The 12,253-nt window shown below is 38.7% G+C and overlaps 2 protein-coding genes across 2 annotated transcripts; one reads left to right on the top strand and one right to left on the bottom strand.

Moving 5' to 3' along the window:
• The first annotated feature begins 76 nt into the window (after positions 1–76).
• Positions 77–1,463, top strand: atp5md (ATP synthase membrane subunit k). The gene is made up of 4 exons (XM_010773725.1): positions 77–183; positions 948–1,052; positions 1,175–1,265; positions 1,354–1,463. Exons 2-3 carry the CDS (start codon positions 966–968, stop codon positions 1,259–1,261), a joined length of 174 nt encoding a protein of 57 aa, XP_010772027.1. The 5' UTR covers positions 77–183; positions 948–965; the 3' UTR covers positions 1,262–1,265; positions 1,354–1,463.
• On the bottom strand, positions 1,464–9,617 carry taf5 (TAF5 RNA polymerase II, TATA box binding protein (TBP)-associated factor). Its single transcript, XM_010773724.1, has 11 exons — positions 9,053–9,617; positions 7,285–7,513; positions 6,558–6,873; positions 5,838–6,001; positions 5,122–5,257; positions 4,164–4,284; positions 3,957–4,086; positions 3,260–3,424; positions 2,993–3,170; positions 2,160–2,337; positions 1,464–2,031 (listed from the first exon to the last, which is right to left on the bottom strand). Exons 1-11 carry the CDS (start codon positions 9,468–9,470, stop codon positions 1,817–1,819), a joined length of 2,250 nt encoding a protein of 749 aa, XP_010772026.1. The 5' UTR covers positions 9,471–9,617; the 3' UTR covers positions 1,464–1,816.
• Between the last annotated feature and the right edge of the window lie 2,636 nt (positions 9,618–12,253).

Genomic DNA, 12,253 nt, shown 5'->3' with positions numbered 1-12,253 from the left:
CACTTTAAGCCAATAGGTGGTTTAGCCACACACTTACTTTGAGTGACATTACTTTAGACCAATACTGACACACGTTGGGTTGCTTGGAGTAGGCGGGATTTCCTTGCGAATTTAGCATCGCGGCCTCTGCTTTACTGAAGGACACTTGTCTAGTTCTGTTTGCTCAAGGGTCGAGTGTTAAAGGTAAGTCGTAACGCATTTATAAACAATTAACACTATTTACATTGTTTTTTTACAATGCCATGTTGTATTCATGTTGTATCCAAATGCGTGCCAATGTACCATTAAACGATAAGCAGCGGTCTGAATATTAAACTAGTAGCTAGCTAGCAAGCTAACATAGGAAGCTAACTTGAAACCTTACAAGCTAACTGTTAATGAAAGTCAGTATGAATGAAAGCCCACTATTGTAGCATGTGTCAACCACAATGTTATTGCATTGAAGTTGGCTAGCCTTACAGTACAAATGTTTTACAGGTATTGCATAGACTATATAAAGATGTATTGAACGAAAGCTTGTCCTTAGCGTCTTGACATGTTAGCTACATTTGATCCTAGCATGTCAATCTAATCACCATACAATGTCGTGTAATAAGGCTAGTCAATTCAGCACGCCGTTTACACTTGCAATAAGGTTGTTTTGTGCATATTTTGTGTAAAATATTTCACTTGCGATAATACGGAATTTCCCCACACTCTGTCCTGCAGAGCTATCAACACTGCAACAACTAAATGATGTATTGTGTGACTTAAAATCACAATTAAGATCCTCATAAGTAGTTAAACTTGGTATTCTTCTAATGATCGATCGGATTTTCAATATTATCATTTTGAAAAATGTCCCAGGGCCCAAGGTGAAGTCTTCAAATGTCTTTTTTGTAAAGGTCAAGAATTGTCTTGCTCGTATATTCTAATATTCATAACTCATCACCTTTCTTCTCTTTTAGGAACATAAATAATCCATCATGGGAGGCCACGATGCAGGAACCCAGCACCAGTTCACTGGCTTTGCCAAGTACTTCAACGCATTCACAATCACAGGGAGGAGGAATGTGAGTTGTGTGCAACTTAACTATAAATATACCACATTTTCATACTGTTCTAATTCAAGCAGCCGCAAACTGTCATGTTTCTATGATTTTTCTCTCATGCACCTTTTTTGTCTTCCCTTTAGTGTGTTTTGGCCACATATGCTAGCATAGTAGCCATTGGCCTCTTTTTCAAATTGAAGCCCAAGAAACAGGCCGCCATCAAAGAATGATCATGTAAGTTCATTAGTTTCCTAACCCTGTTTACTTTAGTATTAGTATTGCTTTATTCCAGTAACTGAAGGTCTTTATTTTCTCCTTACAGGTTTCCATTTTGACCAACAGCTTGGAGTGGAGGAAGCAGCTGGACATGCTTGTAATAAAAATACGTTTTTGTTTCCCTATGTAAACAATAAAGACAATTTATGCCCCAAATGTAGAAAACGTTTTTTTTTTATTTACAGTGTACACCAGTATAAAATACTATGAAACAGAAATGTCAGCCACATGAACAAAGCTGTACTCATGGCAGTGATTTAAAAAAAAGATCCCTAATCATCAATGGCACTAGGCATGGCGTGCGGATGTCTGCGAAAGATCTGTTAGACAGAACAGGAGAAGGATAGCCAAATATTTTATCTTCCTTCACAGCTGGATTCTCAGCAGAGGTGTATTGTTGATAACAGTTTCATTCCAACTGAACCACGAATCTCTTCAGTTCCTTGGGGACCAAATGTTTGCTTAATTTCAAGCATTATAGATAATCTTCCTCATAATTCAATAATGTCTCATGGATTGTAGCCCCCGGCGGCCAGCAGCAGGTTCCTGCGGGTGAAGTGAAGGTGTATGACGGGGGTGGATTTAGACGTGTAGGCGCCCAGCAGAAGCTCCTGGGAGTTATCGTGTAGATGGACGTGCCCTGTAGCCGCCGTGAAATCGTCTGTTTCTAAATCATCAAATGCTTTTGTAGCGTTCCAAAGACGAACTGTGTTGTCCATTGAGCCTAGAAGAACGAGATGAAACATTGTCAATGCATGTTAAGCATGTATGTTGGGTTTTGTAGCTTTACCATTTTCTACAGGAGATTTTAAGTCCTACAAGCTACCTACAGCTTATATCAATTAAACTCACCGGAGGCAAGGATCTCTCCGTCTCTGCTGAAGCGCAGGGAGTACACTGTATCTGTGTGGCCTTTCAGTTCGCCAATCATAAGCCCATGCCCGATGTCCCACAGGAGCACTCTGCTGTCAGTGGCCCCTGAAGCCAGGAACTTCCCGTTGGGAGAGAAAGCCAGTGAATGGATAGGACCCTGGAAGATGAGAGGTAAAAGGCTCAGTACAGCAGTGTCACAATTCTGATAACTGCTGCAGTGTACTTAAAAACATTTAACTAAGCAAAAACACACATTGACCAGGGTTATTATAAACTAAAACCAAAATATGCAGTGAAAAATACGTTTGTTGAATGAAAACGATATCCCTTAGGAAATGCTGTATTGCCTGGTTGAATAACTAAAATAAAAACGAATTCAAATGACTTTTAAAGCATTCATATATTACTACAAGGGGGGGAAAACAAGATTGCATTAATTCCATAAACTGTTGTTATATTTAACAAAATAAAAACAAGAACTTGTCATTCCAGGAGATGGCGCTATTTTGCTATTGCATCACAATGACTCCCTGTTTGTCAAATTAAGTACATTTTTATTGGAATGAAATCACAAGGCAATGACTTCAATCACATCACAATAATTGCTGATGTGTGTGACATTGTGTAAACTTAACCTACTATGCAGATACCAAACTTGAAGTAACTCTTAAGACATTTTCCTCGACAAATACATAATTTTGTTTAAAGTTTAAGTTATATAAAGGCTTTACTACATTACTTAAGACATGTAAACATTGATGTTCCTCCTAACGGGGAGAGCACAGATCTGCAGCTCTGTCGACCTCTCTGACCTTGTGACCGGTGAAGATGCGGACGCAGTTTCCGGTCAGGACGTCCCACACTCGGATGGTGCGATCCGATGACCCTGTGGCCACATAATTGGAGTTGGGGTGGAAGCGGGTGCAAGTGACGTCAGCTAGGTGACCAGAAAAGATCCGTAGAGGCTGGTAGTGATCTGTCGCCCACAGACTGTTGGAGAAAGGAAAATGGCAGATAAGAGAAGGGGCTGGTGTATCAATATGTGTTTCACTCTGTGTTACAGAACGACGGTTTCTTACCGGGCAACTCTGTCATGTCCCCCGGAGATAAAATAGTACCCATGCGGGGAAAATTGGGTATCCCACACTGGGTAGTTGTGGCCTTTGTAGCCCACCAGACACGTGAATGTTTGGAGACTCCACAGCCGGACCGTACCATCTTCAGAACTCGACAACAAGTAGTTTCTGGAATGTAAAACGAGAATGTCAACAAAAAGTATTGCATAAATCTGATACTTACACTTTTTTTCAGCAAGATAATCGTACAAATTAAACACAATTTATTATATTTCTTTAAGCCTTGATGCAAAAACCTGAAGTCAAAATCTAACGTTAGTCTCTAGAAGAACTACACCATGGGACATCATGAATTCCAGCCCCACTCCAAATTGTGATTTCAGCTTACTTCTTCTACTCTGAGATAGATATAGCTAGAGAAGTATAACAACAAGGCTGTGAAAGCTGACTAGTGGTTGAGTTTTCTATGTTTGGTGAGATGACGTTTAATGGTCACAGCAACCTCTTAACTCTCCTTTAGCCACTTTAGCCACCTTTCAAATGGTCAAAACTGTTTGACCTCGAGGCAAGATAACCGTCTGTGCCAAAAAGCTTGTTTTCTGTAGCATTCTAAAAGGTCATTTTTCAAAGTCCCTATACATGTTGTCATGAGTGCACATTATAGAGTATCTGTAAAAATGAACATTAACGTGCATTGTACCTGTCCGGGCTGAAGCTGATGCCGTACACTGGGCCGCTGTGTCCATACAGGATCTTCAACTCACTGGCCGTCTTCTCATCCATGATCCTCTCCAACACGTCGTCCGACTCTTTGTCGATCAGATTCAAATCTTGGGAGAGAAGAGTGTTATAGAAGGTCCGAATAACACCAAGCCGGGTTCACAGTGGTAACCGTAGTTCGCTGTACCTGCTGCAGACTTGACCTTGCGGAGCTTCTTGGGCGTGACGCTCCACACCCGTACTGTGGAGTCAGCGAAGCCCCCCGCGATCAGGCTGGAGTCGTCTGTGAAGTCAACAGCTGTCAGACCCTGCAGGGGGAAAAAGATGAAAATAATTATTAGAGATTATTGTCCTTTATTACTCAGCTTAGTTGAATACACGATTCTGATTGGTCAATTCAGAACATGTGAGACGTTGTTAATACAGACATTACAGATCGCTGTCAAGGATTTAGGACTATAATGACCGTTGCTAAGGAGGATCAAGAAAGAGACAGGAAGTAAACACTAACAGGAACACGGTATGGGCTCTGCAGTGTTTAAGGACTTGTTAGTGGATCAGAATCTATAAACAGACTTGGACAGTGCTTCCGTAATGTTGTTGTTGTCATAGTTCCAGCCGTTGGTATGCGTGGAACAGAATTTTGTTTTGCTTCGCGGAAGAAACCAGTCATTTTTAAGTCAATCAAATAATTTCAATTAATATTGGGAGTAGAGACGCTAGTTTGTTTAGTGTCTGTCGGTTGTTCTTTTCCCCATAATGACCGCTTCGCCGCACATTATCCCTTACTTATTACACGTCATGATTGAGTTCTTGATTCCCATTGGGCAATCTGGACATTCAGCAGTCTGATATTTCTTGTTAGCAGACTGTTGCTAAGGATGCTTTAGTGAAAAGGGGAAATTGTGCAGTTATATCAGTCCCACAATAAAGTCTTATAAATGTATCATCAGCTGTGGCCAAAAAAACCCCATTATTTTTCTGTTAATCCATCGGAAAACACCATGGAATACTCTTTGAATATTCTTTTTTATATTTTCGGAGAGTACGAAACTTTGGATTGATGAAAGCTAAATTGCCCCTTAATTATATTACCATTACTGTCCGTCCTCACCACCACACAGTGCTAGGTGATGCGTGATTACCTGGTAAGCGTTGAGGAAAGTGTAGAAGCAGATGGAAGGCAGGATTTCTGGTCCCAGGCGGATCCTCTTGGTGGCCTCCTTCATGTACATGATCTTGTCCAGCTTGTCTGAGTCCTTTAGTTCTGGAAGGGGTATCCTGAATAACCAAAAACACAAGGTAACACTTTTAAGGATGTTCAAGTTAATAACTGAAACTATGAGGTTCTTATAAGCATCGCATCGTTACCGCAGCATCCGGATTAAAACCACCAGACTCAGGGACAGTTTCATCCCACAGGCAATAAGACTGTTAAACACCTGAACTGTTGAAGCAACTTCCCTAATATTCATCTGGCTGCTGCTTTACAATTATTTTAAACTTATTTATCTATATATCCTATTTCAATAACTTGCATATAGACTCTTATTGCAATATTTCACTTTTTAAAACTATTTTTCTTTTTGTATTACTATTTACTTGCACTATATTTTTCTCTTTATTTGTGTTTTGTGTTGCTCTGTTGGAGAAGCCTGTGACACACGATTTTCATCGGCATAACTAAACTGTAGCTATGTTCATATGACTAAATAAAGAACATTGGACCTTAAACCTTGAGAATGGGAAGCTTGGATGTTTAGCAAGGACAACACTATCAACCTTGTACTGAGGCTTGATAAATTAATTTTAAATGTAATTATGAGCACAAAATGCTCTCCTGTGTGTCAGAAACCTCTACCTGGTCTGTGCAGGTGCGTTAGGATCCTGCTTCTTGCTCTTGGAGCCCATGCTGTCCTTTTTGGGTTTCTTCTTCTTGGGTTTGCCCTCCTCATTCTCTGCCTCCTCATCCTCATCATCAAGGGGAAGCTCAATTTCTGGTTCCTTCAGCAGTCCATAGTAAACCTGAATGAACCAAAAAGGTTTTTACTTCAACAGCCGGCAACCGTCTTAACTCCACAACCACCATGAGAAGGGCATGCTTTCATTAAAGAGAAAGGTAGAAATGACATAATTTATCATAGCCAGAAACTACAGGTCTTTAAAATGTTGTACGATCGTTGAACACATCAGGTGTGACAAGTGTTCCAAAACGAAAGAAAAAAAGAAAGACAAAAAACCTAAAAGAGTGACCAAAATACTTAATTCTTCAGGTCTTAAATGTTGTGAAAAATAAAGCCTTTGCAATAAACACTTTTACAAGAAAAATAAATAAATGTTGAAATATATATTCAATTGTGCCAAAATGTAAAAAAGAAAATGACCAAGCAAATTCAACTTGCCTTTTTTAACTTTGTTATACTGTACATGTATTAGTTGTCTCTATCTCTAGCCAATAATGTGCTGTTCCCAAGGAGTTGCAGTACTTTAAATACATTAAAAAACCAGGCCCCAGTGAGTTCAATGTGACAAATAGGGAAACAAAGCAAACACATGAAACTGTGCTGATGTATAAACCCACCTTTGCCTTGTTGGCCTCCCGCTTGCCCTCCCCTGCCAGGCTACCAGACATGGCATCGATCTGGCTCTTGCTGCGGGGCATGCCATCGAAGATGTCGATGTAGAGGTGCTCTTGTATGATGTTCCAGATCTGGTTGTTCTGGCGCTCCTGCAGATGCCTCTTCAGCAGCTGGTAGGAGTCTCGGGAGATCCGCAGGACGAACTTGCTGGTGCGGAAGTCCAGCAGCGTCTCGTTGCCTCTCATGTGCTCCCTCTTGGACAGGCTGGACAGAATGCGCAGGTCGTCTTCGTAGTAACACTCCTGATCCCCACTGAACCTGAGAGGGGACAAATAGAGAGGTAAGGGTTTATAATGTGCAGGATGTAATGCTACTGAAAAAAATAAAGAGTTTAAAATTAAAGTCAGTCTTTATTAGTCCCAGATCGGGGAAATTCACAATGTTACAGAAAAGGGACAGTGCAGCTAAAGTTACCAGACTAAAATATTAAAAAGTAAAATCTAAATATACACATCACTGGTAAACATAAGTAGAAGCATGATAAATGAAATAACTGAACAATATTGAAGTAGCAACCAGTTTTATGATTAAATTGAAAAAACACTGACTGTCTCTCAGCAGTGTTAAAGAAAATCTGAAGTAGTGAAATACCAGCTGGGAATAACTTAAAAATTGCCAAAGATTCTTAACAGTAGTCAAAATATGTCACAATTTGTCAAGGATACTCACTTTTCAAAGAACGCCTTGGCCTCACTTTCATGGTTGTTGTACACCAGTTCCAGATACATGTGCACGAACAGCGGGTAGAAGACCTGGGACAGCTCCGCTCGGTGACAGTCCAGAACCGATTCAATGAACTTCTTCAGGCCGCTGTAGTAAACCTGGTACAGGGGGGGGTCTCCCTGCTGGCTGTAGGCCGACAGCACCACATTGACGTCCGGCTGATCCTCCCCAGCAGCTGGGGGGAACAAGGCAGAGTGAGATGTGCAACTTAAGGAAGGCTTTTTAAAGTTACTATTGTTTTAGGTTGTTGTTGTTTAGTTGAGTTTAACTGTCATTGAAGTATAAGAAAATGTATGTTGCTTTGCAACACAATTTTAAACTAGAGCGATGACATGATGACAGCAAACCAACTGTTGGTTAGTATTGAGTCATAGGGGTGCCTTAAAAAAAACTGTAATAATAATCAAATAAGTGAATAAATAAATAAAAATAAATACAATAATGAAGAAATGAATTTAATATATTAAAAAGCTGTTTTATTTATTTTCATGTTCATTTGTTAAGTACGTCGGTGTGTTAAAGTGTTAGTTCAAATTCACCAAGTCACATAGTAACACTAAAACTAACCAATCATGGCAGAGTGGAAACCTAAAAAAAGAAGAAGAAAGAATTCTGTTTGTTTATCTTTAACATTTCAACTTTTTAATGAACTTTTTATCATCTAATTTATTCATTTTCATTTTGTATACTATATTATGTATATATATTTATTTATTGTCTTATTCTTTACCAGGACTTTTCTGTATGCATTCCTAAGACTCCACAAAAAAAATAAAAAGCTACTAAATGGATTCTTTCTTGAGTCAGATTTTCTTTACATTTTTTGTAGAAGGCATGTCTGAAAAACAGTTTGTTTAGTATCTTTACCTGAAATACATTCAAACTGAAGTCCGTACTAGTACTTGAACATTTGAATGAATGGGAAAATAGTTGTTGTTAATTCATTGTATCACTTGGCTTCAAAAAAGCCAAACAAAAAGTTGTGATCACATGAAAATGTGCAACATTTACCAGAAACACAATAAACACCTGTATCATAAAATGAAATCCATACATCCCCGATATATATACCTTTGTGAAACAAAAATGACTATACCTCCAAGTATGTTAGGTTGCTGTACTAAACTACTACTCATATTATGGCATATCTTACACAATGTTGTTGTATTATACAAAACAGTATGGACTATACTACTATATTACTACACCTTATATAATGTCTCATATCATATATTATACCATACCATATTATATATATTATATACAATTAATAAAGATATACACATACTATTACTTAATTGTATGCTATGTTACCCTGGTTATTCCCATTTTCTCTCTAATTATATTTTCATTCTATAATGATTTTACTCTATGTAGCTTATTTTACACTTTCATTTCAACATAGGTAACTCCTATGATTTATCTCTATTTAATCGATACTCATCTGTATGTAGTAATATCATAGACTGAGTAATATCCGTGTACTGCTGCAACAACCGTATTCCCCCGCTGGGGATTGATAAAGGCGTATTTTTGGAGTTGGATCAACATAGTAGTTTATGGACTTCAGGTCATTGAGTGTAACTCTTTTTAACGTGATAGTAATCCAAGGAGCACATGCTTCTCACTCCTATTAGGTGATTTTATATTCACCTATTACAGATGCAAAATAATTTCACACAATAAAACAGCACAAGCCAAGTTGTAATCGGACCTTTAGTTGGCGCCGGAGCTACAGCGGAGGCTGAGCTGGTCACTCGGCTGAGAAGAGAGCTCGCATCCCCGCCTGCTAGTTCCACACTGCCCGCAGCAGCACCAGAACCTGAACCGGAGGATTCACCCCCCTTCAGTTCCAGTGAATCCTCCGGTAATCCGGCTTCACGACGCAATATTTCGACGGACTCAGTCAGTTTGTTCTTTCGGAGGAACTGCAGGACCGCCAGCAGCGTCTGCTGGTCCTCCGGGGGTCCTGCCGCTGATTTAATACTTCCAGTCGAAGAACTAGAGCCAGGGGACGTAGAAAGCAGCCTTCCATCATTTGCATTATTATTTCCACCGCCATCGTTTGATGGTTCTGTTTTAATGTCTTTTTCTTCAACCGCGTCGACCTGACCACCTTGTACGGCCGCCATTTTAAAAATGAACTGCGCATGTGCGAGGTTCAAAAACGGAAGACACTCAAATGTAAGTTTAGGTCACCCGATTGGTTCTCATGATGCAGCGTCACCCTACGTAGCGCTGAAGTCCCGCCTCCCGCTCCATCAGCATCTTATCTGCTGGTTAGTAGCGAAAATGGATTAAATCCAAATGTATACCTTATAACTTTGTCCTCAACAGGCTTAATTATGCTCCTAAACTTCTCAAATAACATATTCTAATGTTTACCAAACACACCTACTGGACCTTTTGTAATTTTCATTCGACTAAGATTTATTTTCTACTTGTTTTATATAGTCTTATTTTTACTTCTAATCATCTGTACTTATTTAGTTCGTTTTTTTCACCCTGAACTTCCTTAACTCTCACCAATCAAGGCTTATCTTTTTTTATGTAAAAGTATTAATTTGAGCATCAATAATCATTTAATATTTTTTTATTATTACGAAATTAAAGACTTCCATTTATAAATAAACTGCAAACAGGAATGCATATTTAATTTACTAATTTATAATATCGATGTTCCATTTTGCACCAGATGGGGGCACTTTGGTCCCACACAACCCCTGCCCAGTCTAGAGTGTCCCAACAATTTCGCCTCCTTCTTGGACAAATGTAAAGAAAAACAGATTATTTGAAAACAAATGATTATTTTAATTTAGCTACTGAATATTTTCTTAATCTATCAGATATTTGTTTTGTATATAACAGATCCTCAAATAAAACAATTCTGTCACACGTTCCCAGAGCCCATGCTTCATGTGTCGTTTTTTCCAACCAATATCGAAAACCTTTAGATATTCACCTTGCTATAATAGAAGAATTATAAAAGCAGTCACAATTAGGAAGCTGAAACCAGTTCATTTTAGCTATATATTTGTTTTTAAGACAACAGCTCTAATGAATGTAGCCTGTAATGCATTTTGAACATGCAGCATCTTTTCATGATCCACCCTTATTTGCTTCACATTCACATGATTTTAAAATAATGCAGAATCTCCTTATATATCTGATACACAACTATTTAATTTCAAACAGAGAGAAAATACAAGTTTTATAAAATTGTGATCCTGATAAGCACTAAACCCAACTTTGTGTTTGGCAGTTGGATTGATCAACTGCTTTATCTAAAAAAAAACGAATAATTATATATCACTTATATATTATCTACATACTTATATAAAAGCACATGCCATATAGAAACTCCATACAAGTACCAGCAGTGCTCACTTTGCCTTCTGCTGACGTGGGATTTCTGCCTTACAGAGTAACACACCTTCCCTCTTTAAACTCCCATTCAGAGAAGCAGTCGTATACCGCTGACTGTGCATCACTGGGACAGCACGGCATCTATTTTCATTTCTAAGAGACTGTCCGTCATAAATCAGAACTTAATAGCATTTTATTTTAGTTTCATACAGCACAAGTGCAATGTAAACTCAATTTCAGCATTTCTCATTTGTTAGAAATCCCTTCTTTACAGTACTTTGATCGAGATATATCCTAATTAATAACACCTTATGGATTGTACATACTTGGAAATCTGTGCAGCATTTACTGAATTAAAGCTTGGATGTTACTAAGCATAAATAAATATGGAATTATTTTTTTTATATTAAGACTTACTAAGCTTATTTGTTCCTGCTCTGGCTCACAAGAGTGATAACTCACCAGCAGGTTTTTTTTTTCGTGTGGTAGACCCAGGTCCACGTTGAGGGGTGGGACAAACGCAGCAGAAGAAGAAGCAGCAGGTGACGTTGTATAACATTGCAGTGGTGTAGCTCCATGTGGGGGCCGGGGTGGGGTTGGTTGGTCTGTTGGTTGGTTGGTCGGTTGGTTGGTTGGAGGGTGAAGGAGACAAACATCAGCACCAAGGGCGTGGTCCTCAGTGCAGGCTCATTATAACGTGGCTCCTTTGGGGTGTCACTGAATGACAATGTATGTGGCATTACTGAGATCAGCAGTTTTCCTATGGCTGACATAGAACGTGTCTCTTACCAAGCAGATATGCAGATGACCTGGGCTGAAACACGTGTGTCAGGCTGAAGGTTATTGATTGAAGATCTATAAGTGTTATCTTCATATAGCGATTTACATAGAGCCTGCTGTGCTGCACCTGAATGAGGAGGACAGTGACATGTGCTTTTATGTTTTTATATAATCTCTTCACTTGGCTGTTTAAGTGATTTTATTTTCAAAATGAAATAATAATGAATGACAATAGAGACAGAAAAAAGCAATTTCCCCTGTTTAGTCTAACGCGTCATGGCAGCAACCAATCAACAGTGTTGACATTGATTTGAAATAAAACTGAGTGACAGAAGTAGGCTGGTGCCGGAGGAATAAATTGCGTAAGTGATAAAGACAAGTGACTCTATATTAAAGCTGCAGCACCTGGTTGAATAAACATTTAGTTGATCAACAGAAATGTAATCTCTCTTGATGCAAAAATGGCAGAAAATACTTTTTCAGCCTCTAAATTATAGAGATGTAGCTATTTTAACCAATGTTCTATTATATTAAACAGAAAAAAAGTATATTTGGTTTTTGGACCGATTAAATATTTGAAGATATCTTCTTGGACTTTAGACATTTTCGAAACAAAATGATTAATTGATTGATCGAGAATCATTTCAGCCCTACACTTTAATTAACATTATAGCTTTCCTCTAATGTGATAATACTGTAACACACTTTTACAATTTGTGGAATATTTCTTCATCCATCGCTATACTTTTTAACTGATTCCTTCCACTTG

The sequence above is a fragment of the Notothenia coriiceps genome, unplaced genomic scaffold, assembly GCF_000735185.1.
Source record: "Notothenia coriiceps isolate Sejong01 unplaced genomic scaffold, NC01 NC01_scaffold00012901, whole genome shotgun sequence".
NCBI lineage: Eukaryota > Metazoa > Chordata > Actinopteri > Perciformes > Nototheniidae > Notothenia > Notothenia coriiceps.
Note: the sequence above shows the minus strand (reverse complement) of the source record. Positions and strands in the feature narration are given on the sequence as shown.